The 12,045-nt window shown below is 36.0% G+C and overlaps 1 protein-coding gene across 1 annotated transcript in view; it reads right to left on the minus strand.

Moving 5' to 3' along the window:
- Positions 1-12,045, minus strand: part of LOC107516217 (prolyl endopeptidase) — a 108,160-nt gene that overhangs the window by 50,854 nt on the left and 45,261 nt on the right. The window contains exon 8 of the mRNA XM_016155745.2: positions 232-423. Within this exon, the coding sequence (XP_016011231.2) occupies positions 232-423 (192 nt within the window). The remainder of the gene's footprint in view (positions 1-231; positions 424-12,045) is intronic.

The following is a 12,045-nucleotide window of genomic DNA, read 5'->3' on the forward strand; positions in this document are numbered from 1 at the left end:
AGTCTGATCATACCTTCACAATGATCATGAGGACCCTGCATGATGCTGTCCTAACTAAAAAGATGTCAAATAGTAAACACTTGGTTGCACTGTGTTTAGACACTTCATTTCTGATGATTTGAGGTTGAAGTTTCTTTACCTTGTACACTGGTCACGCAAGAATGAGAGATGCACCAATTTGCTGATGTTTGTACCAAACATAAAAGCACAATTTTGAAGCAGCAGTCTTACCTAAGACATCCTTCTCATGCTCAGGAACGAGCACTTTCCACTTAGACTCATCAGGGTCTGTGAAGTCGATGTTGATCAGGCGATAGTTGGGAGAATGGCGGTTTGTCTTGAATGTGAACACTGTCCCCTCGTTGGTCACATAGTCATATTCTCCTTCGAAGTTGTCAATCAGTTTTACCCACTTCAGGATTCCTGGTGAGAGATCAAGCATCCCTGTCACCACTCCAGAATTTAAAATGGTGTGGTTTGTGTGGAGGGAAGGGACAGCGAATCTTTTCTATCTGGAGAACATGAAGCATACACAGTATTGGAAAGATCTAAGGTTTGAGAAGAAGCAAGGATAAGGGCGGGTACATTTTCAAGTTTTAAAAAAATGTGAAGGAATTTTTTTCCCCAAAAACCTGGCAATGAAAGAGAGTGAAGGACCTCTCCTCTCAGCCCACCGCCCCACATAATCTGTAAACCCTCTTCTACCTGAGCGTGTCCCAAACCTGAGCACGTCTCTGTATCTCTGCTGCCATCACATCATTCCAAGTCTTCATCTTTTCCCTCTGGTTCTACAGCAGTGACTCTCAGTCGGGGATGATTCCACCACCCCAGGAGACATTTGGAAATGTCTGCAGACATTTTGGGTTGTCACAACTTGGAAAGTGAGAGGCAGGCCACTATAAGCATCTACTGGGTAGAGGCCAGAGATGCTGCTAAACACGCTTCAGCGCACAGGAGGACAGCGCTTATAACAAAGGATTAGCCAGCCCTGGTCTGCAGCATTAGCTTCCTGCCTGCTCTTCCCATTGCCACTTGTAATCTTAGTGCAGCAGGCACCACAATGTCTTAATATCTTAAACTGGACCATGTTGGTGCTTTTCTTAAAAAATTCCCATTCTTTGAATAAAATCCAAATTCCTTTTTACATAGCCAACCTCATGTCCTGCCAAGTTTCACCTCACCTCTGTCCTCCAGCAGCACTGGCCTCTGTCAGATTCCTTAAAAGATGCTTCCAGATCATGTTACGTACAGGGTGTTTCCTCTGCCTGGCCCACTCTCAAATGGCTAGGCACCTTTTATCGGTACCCAAATCATATTTTAAAGCACTTCTCTCAAAATATGTAGTTATTTGCTTGTTTGTAATTTCTTTCTTATTCACTATTTAACATGCAGCACCTAAATGGAGTGGCAGGTACTTCAAAGGTGCAAAATAAAATTAGTATTAAATAAAAGAAAGAACACTGTCCAGTCCTTTAGTGCTAAGAACCAGTCTGGAGATGGCCATCACTAAAATATATCTTAAAAGTGGCTCACTGTCATTGTTTAAATGGCTCACTAAAAGGCACTTTTAATATTAAAAAAAAAAAAAATTCTAAGACATCTGCTTCACAATTTATCAGACACAGATGTTCAGTGTACCTCTTGAGTTTTATAAACAAAAAGTTCAATAACTTCTAAACTATGAAAGGCGATGCCAAATCTTAGCTATTCTCTAATTAATCTCCGAGCTTCAATTTCACAGTGAAATTGCTATATTAATTTGGATAGTTCATTTATATTCCTTGAATCTTCAAGGCAATTTTACATTCATTATCTGATTCATCTCCATAGCATAATATCTTTATATAATTTGCTGAATTAAATTTATCAAGAAAAATATAATCCCATGGCAGAGAGTTTTTTGGTCAGACATAACTGGATTAAAACCTCAGCCCTACCATTACTTAGTTGTGTGACCTTGAACAATCTTCTTATCCCCTGTCTAAACCTAATTTTAACTATAAACTAGAAATAGTAAATAAATTAAAAAATTATTATAAAGTGACTCCTAATACCTACTCAACAAAAGTCAACGAGTATTATTTTTAAATAGACAAGTGGAATTAAAACTAATAATAAGCAGCATTTTAAAATCTATAGCTTTTTTCCATGCTAGCAACAACCAGGTAGAAAATATGTGAGGTAGAACTCATTTACAATAGAAGAAAATTAATGCAATATTTAGGAATACACTTAACGTGAAATGTGGAATGTATATAAAGAAAGCTCTAAAATTTTTCTAAGGAATCTTAAAAACTACCACTGAAACCTGAATAACTAGAACACGTAGTATATCCCTAGATGGGAAGATTCAATATTTCATAGATACAAATAATCCCAGAGGAAATCTATAAATTTAACACAATTCCAATCAAAATCCAAATGAGATATTTAGGGAATTTGACAACATCATGCTAAAGTTCATCTGGAAGAATGTGCACATAAGGATAGTCAATGCATTTTTGACAATGAGAAGGAATTTCTTTCACTAGGATGTTCTGAACAAGTCCTGATCCCTCCTGAAGATAAACACCATCCTGAATTTTATGGTAATCACTTTCTTCTTTTGTTCTTTTTCAGCCTTAACATGCATCCGTAAACACTACAGCCTAATCTTGCCTTATTTTTGAACTTCATATATAATGGAACCATGCAACATGTATTCTTTTGTGTCTGATTTCCTTCACCTAATATTATGTTTGTGAGATTTTTACCCTCTATTGACTTTTGGCTAAATTCTACTGGGCTCAAAGAACATACTATGTATGATTTCAATCTTTTAAAATTAGTTCAGAAAAGCTTTATGGCCTAATATTTTTTTTCCTTAAATGACCTTTAAATGTTTCTGTGACCGAAAAGTGTGTATTTTACAGCCTTTGGGTGTGATAAGCTAAATATGTTTTTTAAGTTATTTGTTAATCATATTGTTTAAATCTATATCTTTACTGATGGAGGGGTCATTTTTTTTTTTTTTATCAGCCACAGAAAAGGTCTGTTAAAATGTTCTTCTGATTGTAGATATGTCTATTTTTACTTGTATTTCTATCAGTTTTTGCTCTCTGTATCTGAAATCATGCTGTTAGATATATAAAGTTAGTATTATATTTAAATAAAACGAAATCAAACCTTTTATGGTTATGAAGTTTTATCTCTAGTAATGCTTTTTACTTTAAAGTCTACTTTGATATTAAGAGAGCTATATCATTTTCATGGTCATATCTTGGGCCAGTTGTCCTCTGCAGAATGGTTGGTTCCAATTACGTACCTTATTATTTCTGGAAAGATTTGTTCTTTCCATGTCTTGTGACCACTCATATGCTTTCCACCTCATGGTGGGCTACATTCTAGGTAATTTCTTTACATCTATATTCTATTTAAGCAGTTTTCTCTTTAGCTATCTCTAATCTCTTCTCTAACCTAATAACTGATTTTTTTTAATGTTAATAATCAAAATATTATTTGTATAATTCTAGTTAGTCCTCTTCCAGATATGTTTGGTCATTCTTTACAGTATCTTGTTTCTTGTTTATACTGCTAAGCCTCTTTGTATTTTTTGTAAAGGCATCACATTAATCGTTTAGTTTTAAGCATGTATTTAATGTGCTTATTTTACATTAGGAATCTAATAATTTCACTCTGGTGTTTCTGCTGGCTCTATTTCTCATGCGGATGAACTTCTTCATCTGCTTTGTGATTTTTGACTGTGAACTGATTTCCCCTGAAATAATCTGTGGGAATCCTTGGAGGCCTGAATTGAAGTGGCACTTCTGCAGAGAAGTGGGAGGCAACCAAACTGGCAGAAACCATAAGATGTTACATTATTGGTATGAGGATTTTGGGACCTTATAGGGACAATCAAGACAATAGGCACCCATGTGTACGTCAACCATTCTCATGTTTTAGGAGGATTCACATCCTGCCTACCCTTCCCCTTCACTAGGGCCAAGGTAAAGACAGGCAGGTTTCTTACTATACTCTTGCTTTCCCTCAACCCACCCCAGCTTTACCACTGGTAAGCTTAGTTTTCAATCACCCTTACACTGAGGGTATCTCTCATCGGACTCTATACCATGCAGAACGAGAGGCTTATCTCCCATCACCCTTCCCCTGGGTGGCTGGCAGAGGGGAGCTCAGCCTTCAAGGCCCAGCAGAAACATTCAGGGACAATCCAAAATTTCTGCCTTCATTTTGTCTTCGGTATCTATGGTTTCTCTTCTTTTGTGCCAACTTAGCAATAAACTTAGAAAGATGCTTTGCAAACTTTTTACAGCATTTCAGCTGTTTCAGTTGGGAGATTATTCAGAATATATAATCTGACAAACTCCATCAAATAGAAATCCTTAGAATTAATTTTCATAAAAGATTCATTAAGCTCTGCATTTGAATTATAATTTTATTTTCAGTGACAAGCTTCAAAAGTAGGTGACCACTCAAAGATAACTGCATCTTAGTCTACATAAAACAATGCTTTAGAAGGAAAAAGCTTAAAAATTACTCCTTAGTACAATAAGTAAAAAATTAGCTAGCAATGCAAAATCTGCAGATAATCAGAAAGGTACATTTCTTTATAATAAGAATAATAAGACAATTTTCTGGACTATGACATTTGTAGACACAGAATCTTGGTTCTGGGAAATGTTACAGATTCCTTAAATGTTCCCTTGACAATAAAACATTTCATAATGTGAAACATTTATTTCTCAAAGTAACATCTTATGGTTTCTGCCTGAAAAGGTCTTGCAGCCACTAGAGTGGTACTTATTATGACCCTATATCCCATAGACCACAAAAAATGTCACTGAAACATCTACCAAAGGCAAAACAGAGTAGAAATTTCCTTCAGTACCTCTGTATAATCAGGCGAGCCTGAAGATGTGGTACATTTGTTTTAATCAATCAAGTCCAATGAATACCAAAAAAAAAAAAAAAAAAAAAACCCAAACCCAAAACTTTGTGGTCTTATCTGCCACCGATTCTGAAGCATTAACCTTAGTCATAAATAGATACTATAAGTCATAAATTCATTTAGATTAAGCAAAGCGGCTGGATTTATACAAATCCAACTGTAAATTGGAAAAGCAGTTCAAAGTACAGGCCTACACAGGGAAGCACATTCAAAACAGGAGTTCACCAAATCCTTTTGCTATCCTGAATTCCCTGCCCCCATGGCTTTGGCCCGTGACACAACTCAAGAAAAATGGCATTTCAGATGAACAATGGGGCTCATTCAGATTTGCTACACACGTTAGAACACTATTAATTTAAATGCAAAATAGAAAAAATTACTTTTAAAGAAGAGACATAGTTAAATTCCGAACCATCTTAATGTCTACCCACATTTTCTGAGGTTCTTTTGTCTGTAAGTGGCATTATTCACTCTGAAACCAGCAGAATTCAATCCCCAAACTTCTCTACATTGAAGTTAAAATTATTTTTCACAAACCTGCTTCTTGGTTGGAAATGATTTGTTTAACTGAGTGAAGATTAGCTTAAAATAAGTCATCTCATGCTTTCTCTAGAGTAAAGTCATTACTTTTATTGCTTTCTTTGAAAATCAATGGTATTGTTTCATATATTTTGCAAGCTCTCTAGTAAGAAAAGCTAAAAAGTGCCTCAATACTTTATTAAGGGCTTGACATGTAAAAAACAATAAACAAAGGCAAAGTGTGGGTCCTGCTTTGAGACTGAGGGGGCCAGCAGGCGGCTGTTCTCCCAGGCCTGATGCCTTCCTTCCATCTCATCTGCTGAACAGTGATGGTCAGAACTCAGTTTGGCCATTCAACTGACATGGGTCTGAATTTCTAAATGGCATCAGGAGAGCTAACTGGCTTCACCAACCTGTTTCCTATGAATAACAATATGTCCTCTTCAAAGGCTTTAAGACTGAATGAAATATCTACATTTGTAGCTCAGAATCTGGCATACGTAAATGCTAAATAAACAATATTTACTATTATTCCAAATGATGCCAGAATTCTTTGAACAACAAAAATAAGCTAAATATGGCCTCTGAACAGCATGATTTGTTCACAGTGAACTTTTAAAATCAAATTTATATCTCACAGCAACACAATTATTTTCCTAGAAGCCCTTATAATCACGTTTTAAAATTAGTAAAAGTATGAATTTTATCATTATTACTTATTTTACTCTAAAATTCATGTTTTCCTTCTTATTTTTATACGGCCTCTTGATGTTCCAACTTTTTTTTTTTTTTTTTTTTTTTTGGCAGTCCCACTCTGAGACACACACTGTTTTCTAATAACTCCTGCCTGTCACAAAAGTCCTCTTCCCCTGTTAGTCTGGCTTTTAATGCTCAGATGGCTTTGCTAAACTTTGGACAAATCATTTATTTGAAGCTTCTGAAATGTTTATTTCCTTATTTCCACTCTACTGCCAAAAGATGCCCAGTTCCACTGGGCGTGAACCATGGAGTCGATATTGTCTCAGCTACCTACCTAAAAACAAGAGGTCATCTGCCTTGTGTTAGCCAGAGATGGCTAAATGACAAACACCAAGCTTCCTTTTATTGTTATGTGTAGATTAATGTCTTATGCAGAAAAAAGCTAATTCTCATTAATGACGTGAAAGCATTAAAACAAGGACACGGTGAGCACTGAAATCTTACCAATCTAAAATGATCGAACTTTCAGCAAAAAAAAAAAAAGGAAAAAGGGGAGAGGCAGGTTAGTGAAAGTCTGGATGAAATACAGGATAAGCTGATATTTGCTCACAAAAATTAATATGTTTGCATCATCCACCTTTTCTACCAAAAAGCTTCATAAGTGCTGTGACATAAGCAGAGACTACTTCTGGCTTAAGTGTGGCTGTTCTGAAGCATACAGGTGTGATACTACTAACAAGGATTTTGGTTATATGCAGTTCTTTTCACCTGCCAATTGCTTCCTAAAGATTCTATTTAAAAACCTCTGATATAATTTTAAATTTATTCAGAATATGGCCAAATGGTAAGTGTCCTTTTTGCTGCTGATATTACTTCTATAGAGAAATGAAAAAACCAAAGGGAAAAGGGAACAAACAAAAGAAAGAAGAGAGGAGACGGAGTTTAGTTTTCTACTTCCGGAGATGTCCTAACTCTGATGTGTGCTTGGTCACAGGCTCATTGATCCACCCTGAAATGGGGCACTGGCGACCTCATAGCTACTGTCCAGTGGGCAGGGAGCACTCTGTGGGCACGGATGACAGCCTAGAGCGGGGCATCAATACATGTCTGCTTCATAACTAAATGTGACATTTACATAAACCTGCACTTAAGACTGAGTCTTACAGACAGTTGTTGATAAAAACAACAGAAGTAACCAATTTAAATGTTAAAGAAGTTAGTAAGCAGTCTCTTCCACTTTTTCAAAAGAAAAAAAAATTCGGAACTGTATCACACTAAGTTAAATATGTTATAAAAGTGTGTTGAAAACCATCACTTACATTTTTAGGGTATAAATTAAATTTTCATGAAATTTTTAAAAGTCCATATATTTGAAAGAAAAGAGGTCTAAGCCCTGATAATTAACCATAATGTAGAACATAAGTAGAAATTTGTTCTAAATTTAGTCTATATAAAGCAACTTTATACATGTATTTAAAATAGGTTATTTACAACAAATTTAAGAAACAAAGTAGATATATATTACATGTACCATATGTATTTATTTACATATAATATATAACTATTAAAATATACATATAATTCAAAAGAAACAGTCTTGATTTAGAAAAGTACAGAAAATATAACTAAGAAAACACAAACACAAATCATTTTCTTGTAAGATTCAGGATGAATAATTTCAACTTATCTGCAAGCATGAATCACATTAAGAATCACAGGAATCAAGACTCAGCTGCCTTTTCTGTTGCAAAACTAATAAAATGTCATGCCAGTCTGGAGTCCTAAGCAATAGGATACTTCTTCACCTTTCATTTTAAACAAGGAATAGAGAAAAAGAAAACAGAAATCCCCTGCCCGTACAATATACAGGACTGGAAAACCTATTCATCATCCTTAGACTTTAATAAAGGACAAAGTTTAACTAAAAAAAAAAAAAAAATTAGCAGGCCCAAAAGGTAAAGATTCAAAATTCTCATAAGAAAATTAACAGTCACTGATGCAGCATGTATACTTATAAATCAGGGCCACCTGAGAACAAGGATCCCTAAAGAGGAAAGTGAAGTCATTCAGGACAAGCTGGTGCTACCTACTAGGAGTCTGTGTTAACGTAACTATTATTCTGACACTTGTGAAAATGGTAAAGACTTTATTCAAGACTAATGCAATAGGTGACTATTGCTGTAAGAGAGAGAGAGAGGGCTTTGCTCCAAATACAGAGAAGACAACTGGGGATTTATAACTAATGAGCAAAATGGGGTGTTAGTGGATGGAAAATTGCTAAGAGGAGGCATCAGGGTAGAGGGACTCTTGCTAAACTGACATAACAGGACTCCTGGTGAAGGCATGCCAAGGTAATCCGATTATCACGAGGGAGATGGGAGTTTGCAGGGGTGGTAAGGAATCTGATCAGATATCAAGGGCGGGGGATTCTCTCTAAGCTGATGTAGTGGGACTCTTGCTTTAAGAGGGCTATGCAGGCCCAGCAGTGGGGCAGGGCAGGGCAGCGAGGAACCAAGGCTAAGGCCTTGTGGAGAAGAGGGCTCAGAGGAGCCTGACTAGTATGGTCAAGAAAATGTTTGTCATCTGTCAGGCACTGTAGTAGGTACTGGGGACTCCACAGAAAGCAAGACAGACAAGGTACCTGAACCCACACAGCTCACAAATCTTTACACAAAGTGTTTTTGTATGAAGAAAAATATAAGTCGGAACAAGGAAAAGGAGCAGAAATTCCTCTTCCTCAGAGAAAAAGGAGCAACTCAGAATATGTCTTCCAGCACAGAAGCAGGTGCAAGATTCTTTAGAGGGGACCTGCTTAGCAATTTTGAAGAATTGGAAAATTATAACTTCTAAAGCCCAGGTGATAGGCCTAGTGTTGTTTGTACACAGTGACAAATGAGGTGAGTCAGGGGAATTACCTGCTCAGAAAGGTAAAGAAAGGAGTAGCCATTGGCCTCAACTGCAGTTCCTGTGGAAAGGCTATAATCTGTAACAAACGTGTTTAAACATGTAACAAACATACAAATATAAATGGCAAAAATGGGGTTTTTACAAAGAGAAGCAAAAGGTGTAACAGGAGATCCTGCTCCAGGAGCAGCAAGTAGGAAGATGGTCAGAAAGTCAGAGACCGGAAATTCAAATTTACATGATAAATGTCAATAACAAAGGAATCCAGTATTGTAGCGAATGCTTTTAACTAATCACAAGATTTTAAGTTTTTTTCCACCCTATTTGATGTAGTTTATTTTCTCTACATGCTGTTTTTACTATGATATTAAATAGCCATTGGTCACTTTTTTTGTGCTTTCTGTGCTTTTCATTTCAAAGAGCACAAAGTAGGAAGGTTTTCTTAGGAGACGATGATGACAGAAATGGTAGAAAAATGCTGGTAATTCCCCTTTTGGTAATGAACCGGATATCAATTAAAAAACAAACAAACAAATGAACAAAATGCCCCAAACCCAAATCTCTCAAATCCTGTTCTACACAATTGGTTTTTGAACCAAAGGGTGGAAACTGATACCATTTCATCTTTTTAGGACTGGTCAATCACTACAACTGTCAAGAGTTCCCAGAATCCCAGGACTGCCATTCAAAAGAATAACTATTCTGAGGTTTGTTATTCACAAATTTAATGCTAATAAAGCAGTGATTTAAAAAAGACGACAGGCTCAGTGCTACACCCAGAATTTAGCAGCTATCACCAGAGAGCTCTCACCAAGTGATTCTAATCCATCAGTATGCACCTCAATAGCTTTGGATCTACCAACCCTATTATTCACTTCAAATTCTGATTTCTTGTCTACAAGTTATTACATTCTTTTCTAAATGCCTCAATGAATTCCAAACACTGGTTCATTTAGTAACTTTACTAAAAAATGAAATCAGATTAGTATTGTTAAGACTTATTTGCTCTATTCCCCTCCATGTGGTTTTCCATGAGCTCACTGATTGTCTTTACATGTCAACTTGGCTAAGCTAATGTCCCCTGATAATCAAACACTAACTAAACTAATCTAGGTGTTGCTGTGAAGGTATTCTGAAGGTGTGATTAAAGAGCATAATTAGTTGACTTTCAGTAAGAAAGAATTATCCTAGATGATCTGTGTGGGCCTGATTTCATCAGCCGAAAAGCCTTCTTCCCTGAAGAAGAAACAACACCTGTGGACGACAGCAGCTTCAGCCTGCCCTTCTTGATAACCTTCCCTACTGACTTCAGACTCACCTAGCCAGCCCCACAATCAAGTAAGCCCATTCACTGCAATAAAGCTCTTGGTCTATATATCTCCTTCTGGTTCTGCTTCTCTGGTTAAACCTTGACAGGCAACTTTCACAAACCATTAATATCGCACAAACATATGATACTGAAGAATAACTTTAACAAGAAATATACAGTTCCTATATGACTCTGAGATCTAATCCCAAATCAATTTATATATTTACACACAGTCCTAGTCAAACATACAGCTGAACTGTTGTTCAGATCATGACAAAATAATGTTAAATTCCCCGAAAGAATTAAAAAAGGGAACGATTTGGAAAATAACAATTGCTAACATTTATGGAGTCCTTACTCTACACTGGGCTCATCACTTAAGCTGCACAAAAACCATCTAGAAAGCAAAGATGACAAAGGTCAAATAACTCAAGGAAAGATGAAGTTAGGAGGGTAGGCCAGGACCTGGCTTATTTTGTAAACAAGGTCTTCTAATCTCAACACATCACAGCCATTTAGGGTTTCTTAGATTCATCCCTTTATTCTTCATGTTCATCCATGGCTGCACTGTTTAGTTTTGTTTATGAGGGCCTATTGTGCCTATGCCTGCCTTCCTTCTAGAATCCCAACTTGTAGGTATCACACTCTCTTCTCTCACTCCTCACTAATGTTTGCAATGATAAATTGGATACAAGTATATAAGGTAAAAAAAAAAAAAAGACAAAGACCAAGAGGTCAGGAAGAAAACAGGGTTTCCTCAAGTTCGACTAGCACCTGTGTCATTTAAAGTATCATTATCTATTATTAAAGTGAACACAACAAATAGCAGTTTGGTATACGAATATGTGAATGAAATTTTCTTCTTTGTATCTGGAGAAAATTAAGCAATTTGGGTTTTTAATTTGTTAACTTATATTGTTTAATAACAAGCCTATCTAATAATTTAAAGATATAAAAATCAAGTTAAAAATAGAAAAACGAAACCAGTATTCTCCGGAGGAAGAACACTGTCACTAGCATTTATAATAAATTGGAGAAAGGCAAAGTTCCTTCCACCATCTTAGACTTGCACAAAAATATTGTATAGCACAACGGCACATTAATGGGTGTCACTGTTTCTTTCAGATTTGATATTCAGAGGTCAGTTCTATGTAGATCTGGAATTGCAACTCAAGTGAACAATTCTTGGGTGGTGGATTGCTCCTATAAGAGAATGTGAAAACTGATGTGATTGATGGAATTTTCTTGAGATCAAAATGAGTGTATCTTCAGCTTAAACAGAAAAATAATGTTTCTTTATTAAATAGATATATATTTAGCACTAGAATAAAGTTGTTAACGTCATCCTGCAGTATGTGTAAATGGTGTTCTGTAGTATCTAAGAATATTAAGATGTAGATCTTAGAGGAGTTTAAAAATGATGCAATGCCCAATCAGTAATAAAAATATATTTATATATTTTCTTATCACAACGTAATACAGATGAGATAACAAAAATGAGGTAATTTAATTAATAATTAGAAATGCACTCAATATTGTATAGTTTCAAAATCTGTGTCACTATCTCTAAAATATATTTATTTTACATTAACCAGAACAATGGTGTAATTAGTTTATTGTCTTTATCTGGGTACCAGCATATCTCTGATAGAGTTTTGGGGTCTGGGAA

The sequence above is a fragment of the Rousettus aegyptiacus genome, unplaced genomic scaffold (assembly GCF_014176215.1).
Source record: "Rousettus aegyptiacus isolate mRouAeg1 unplaced genomic scaffold, mRouAeg1.p scaffold_m13_p_1, whole genome shotgun sequence".
In the NCBI taxonomy this organism is placed as follows: domain Eukaryota; kingdom Metazoa; phylum Chordata; class Mammalia; order Chiroptera; family Pteropodidae; genus Rousettus; species Rousettus aegyptiacus.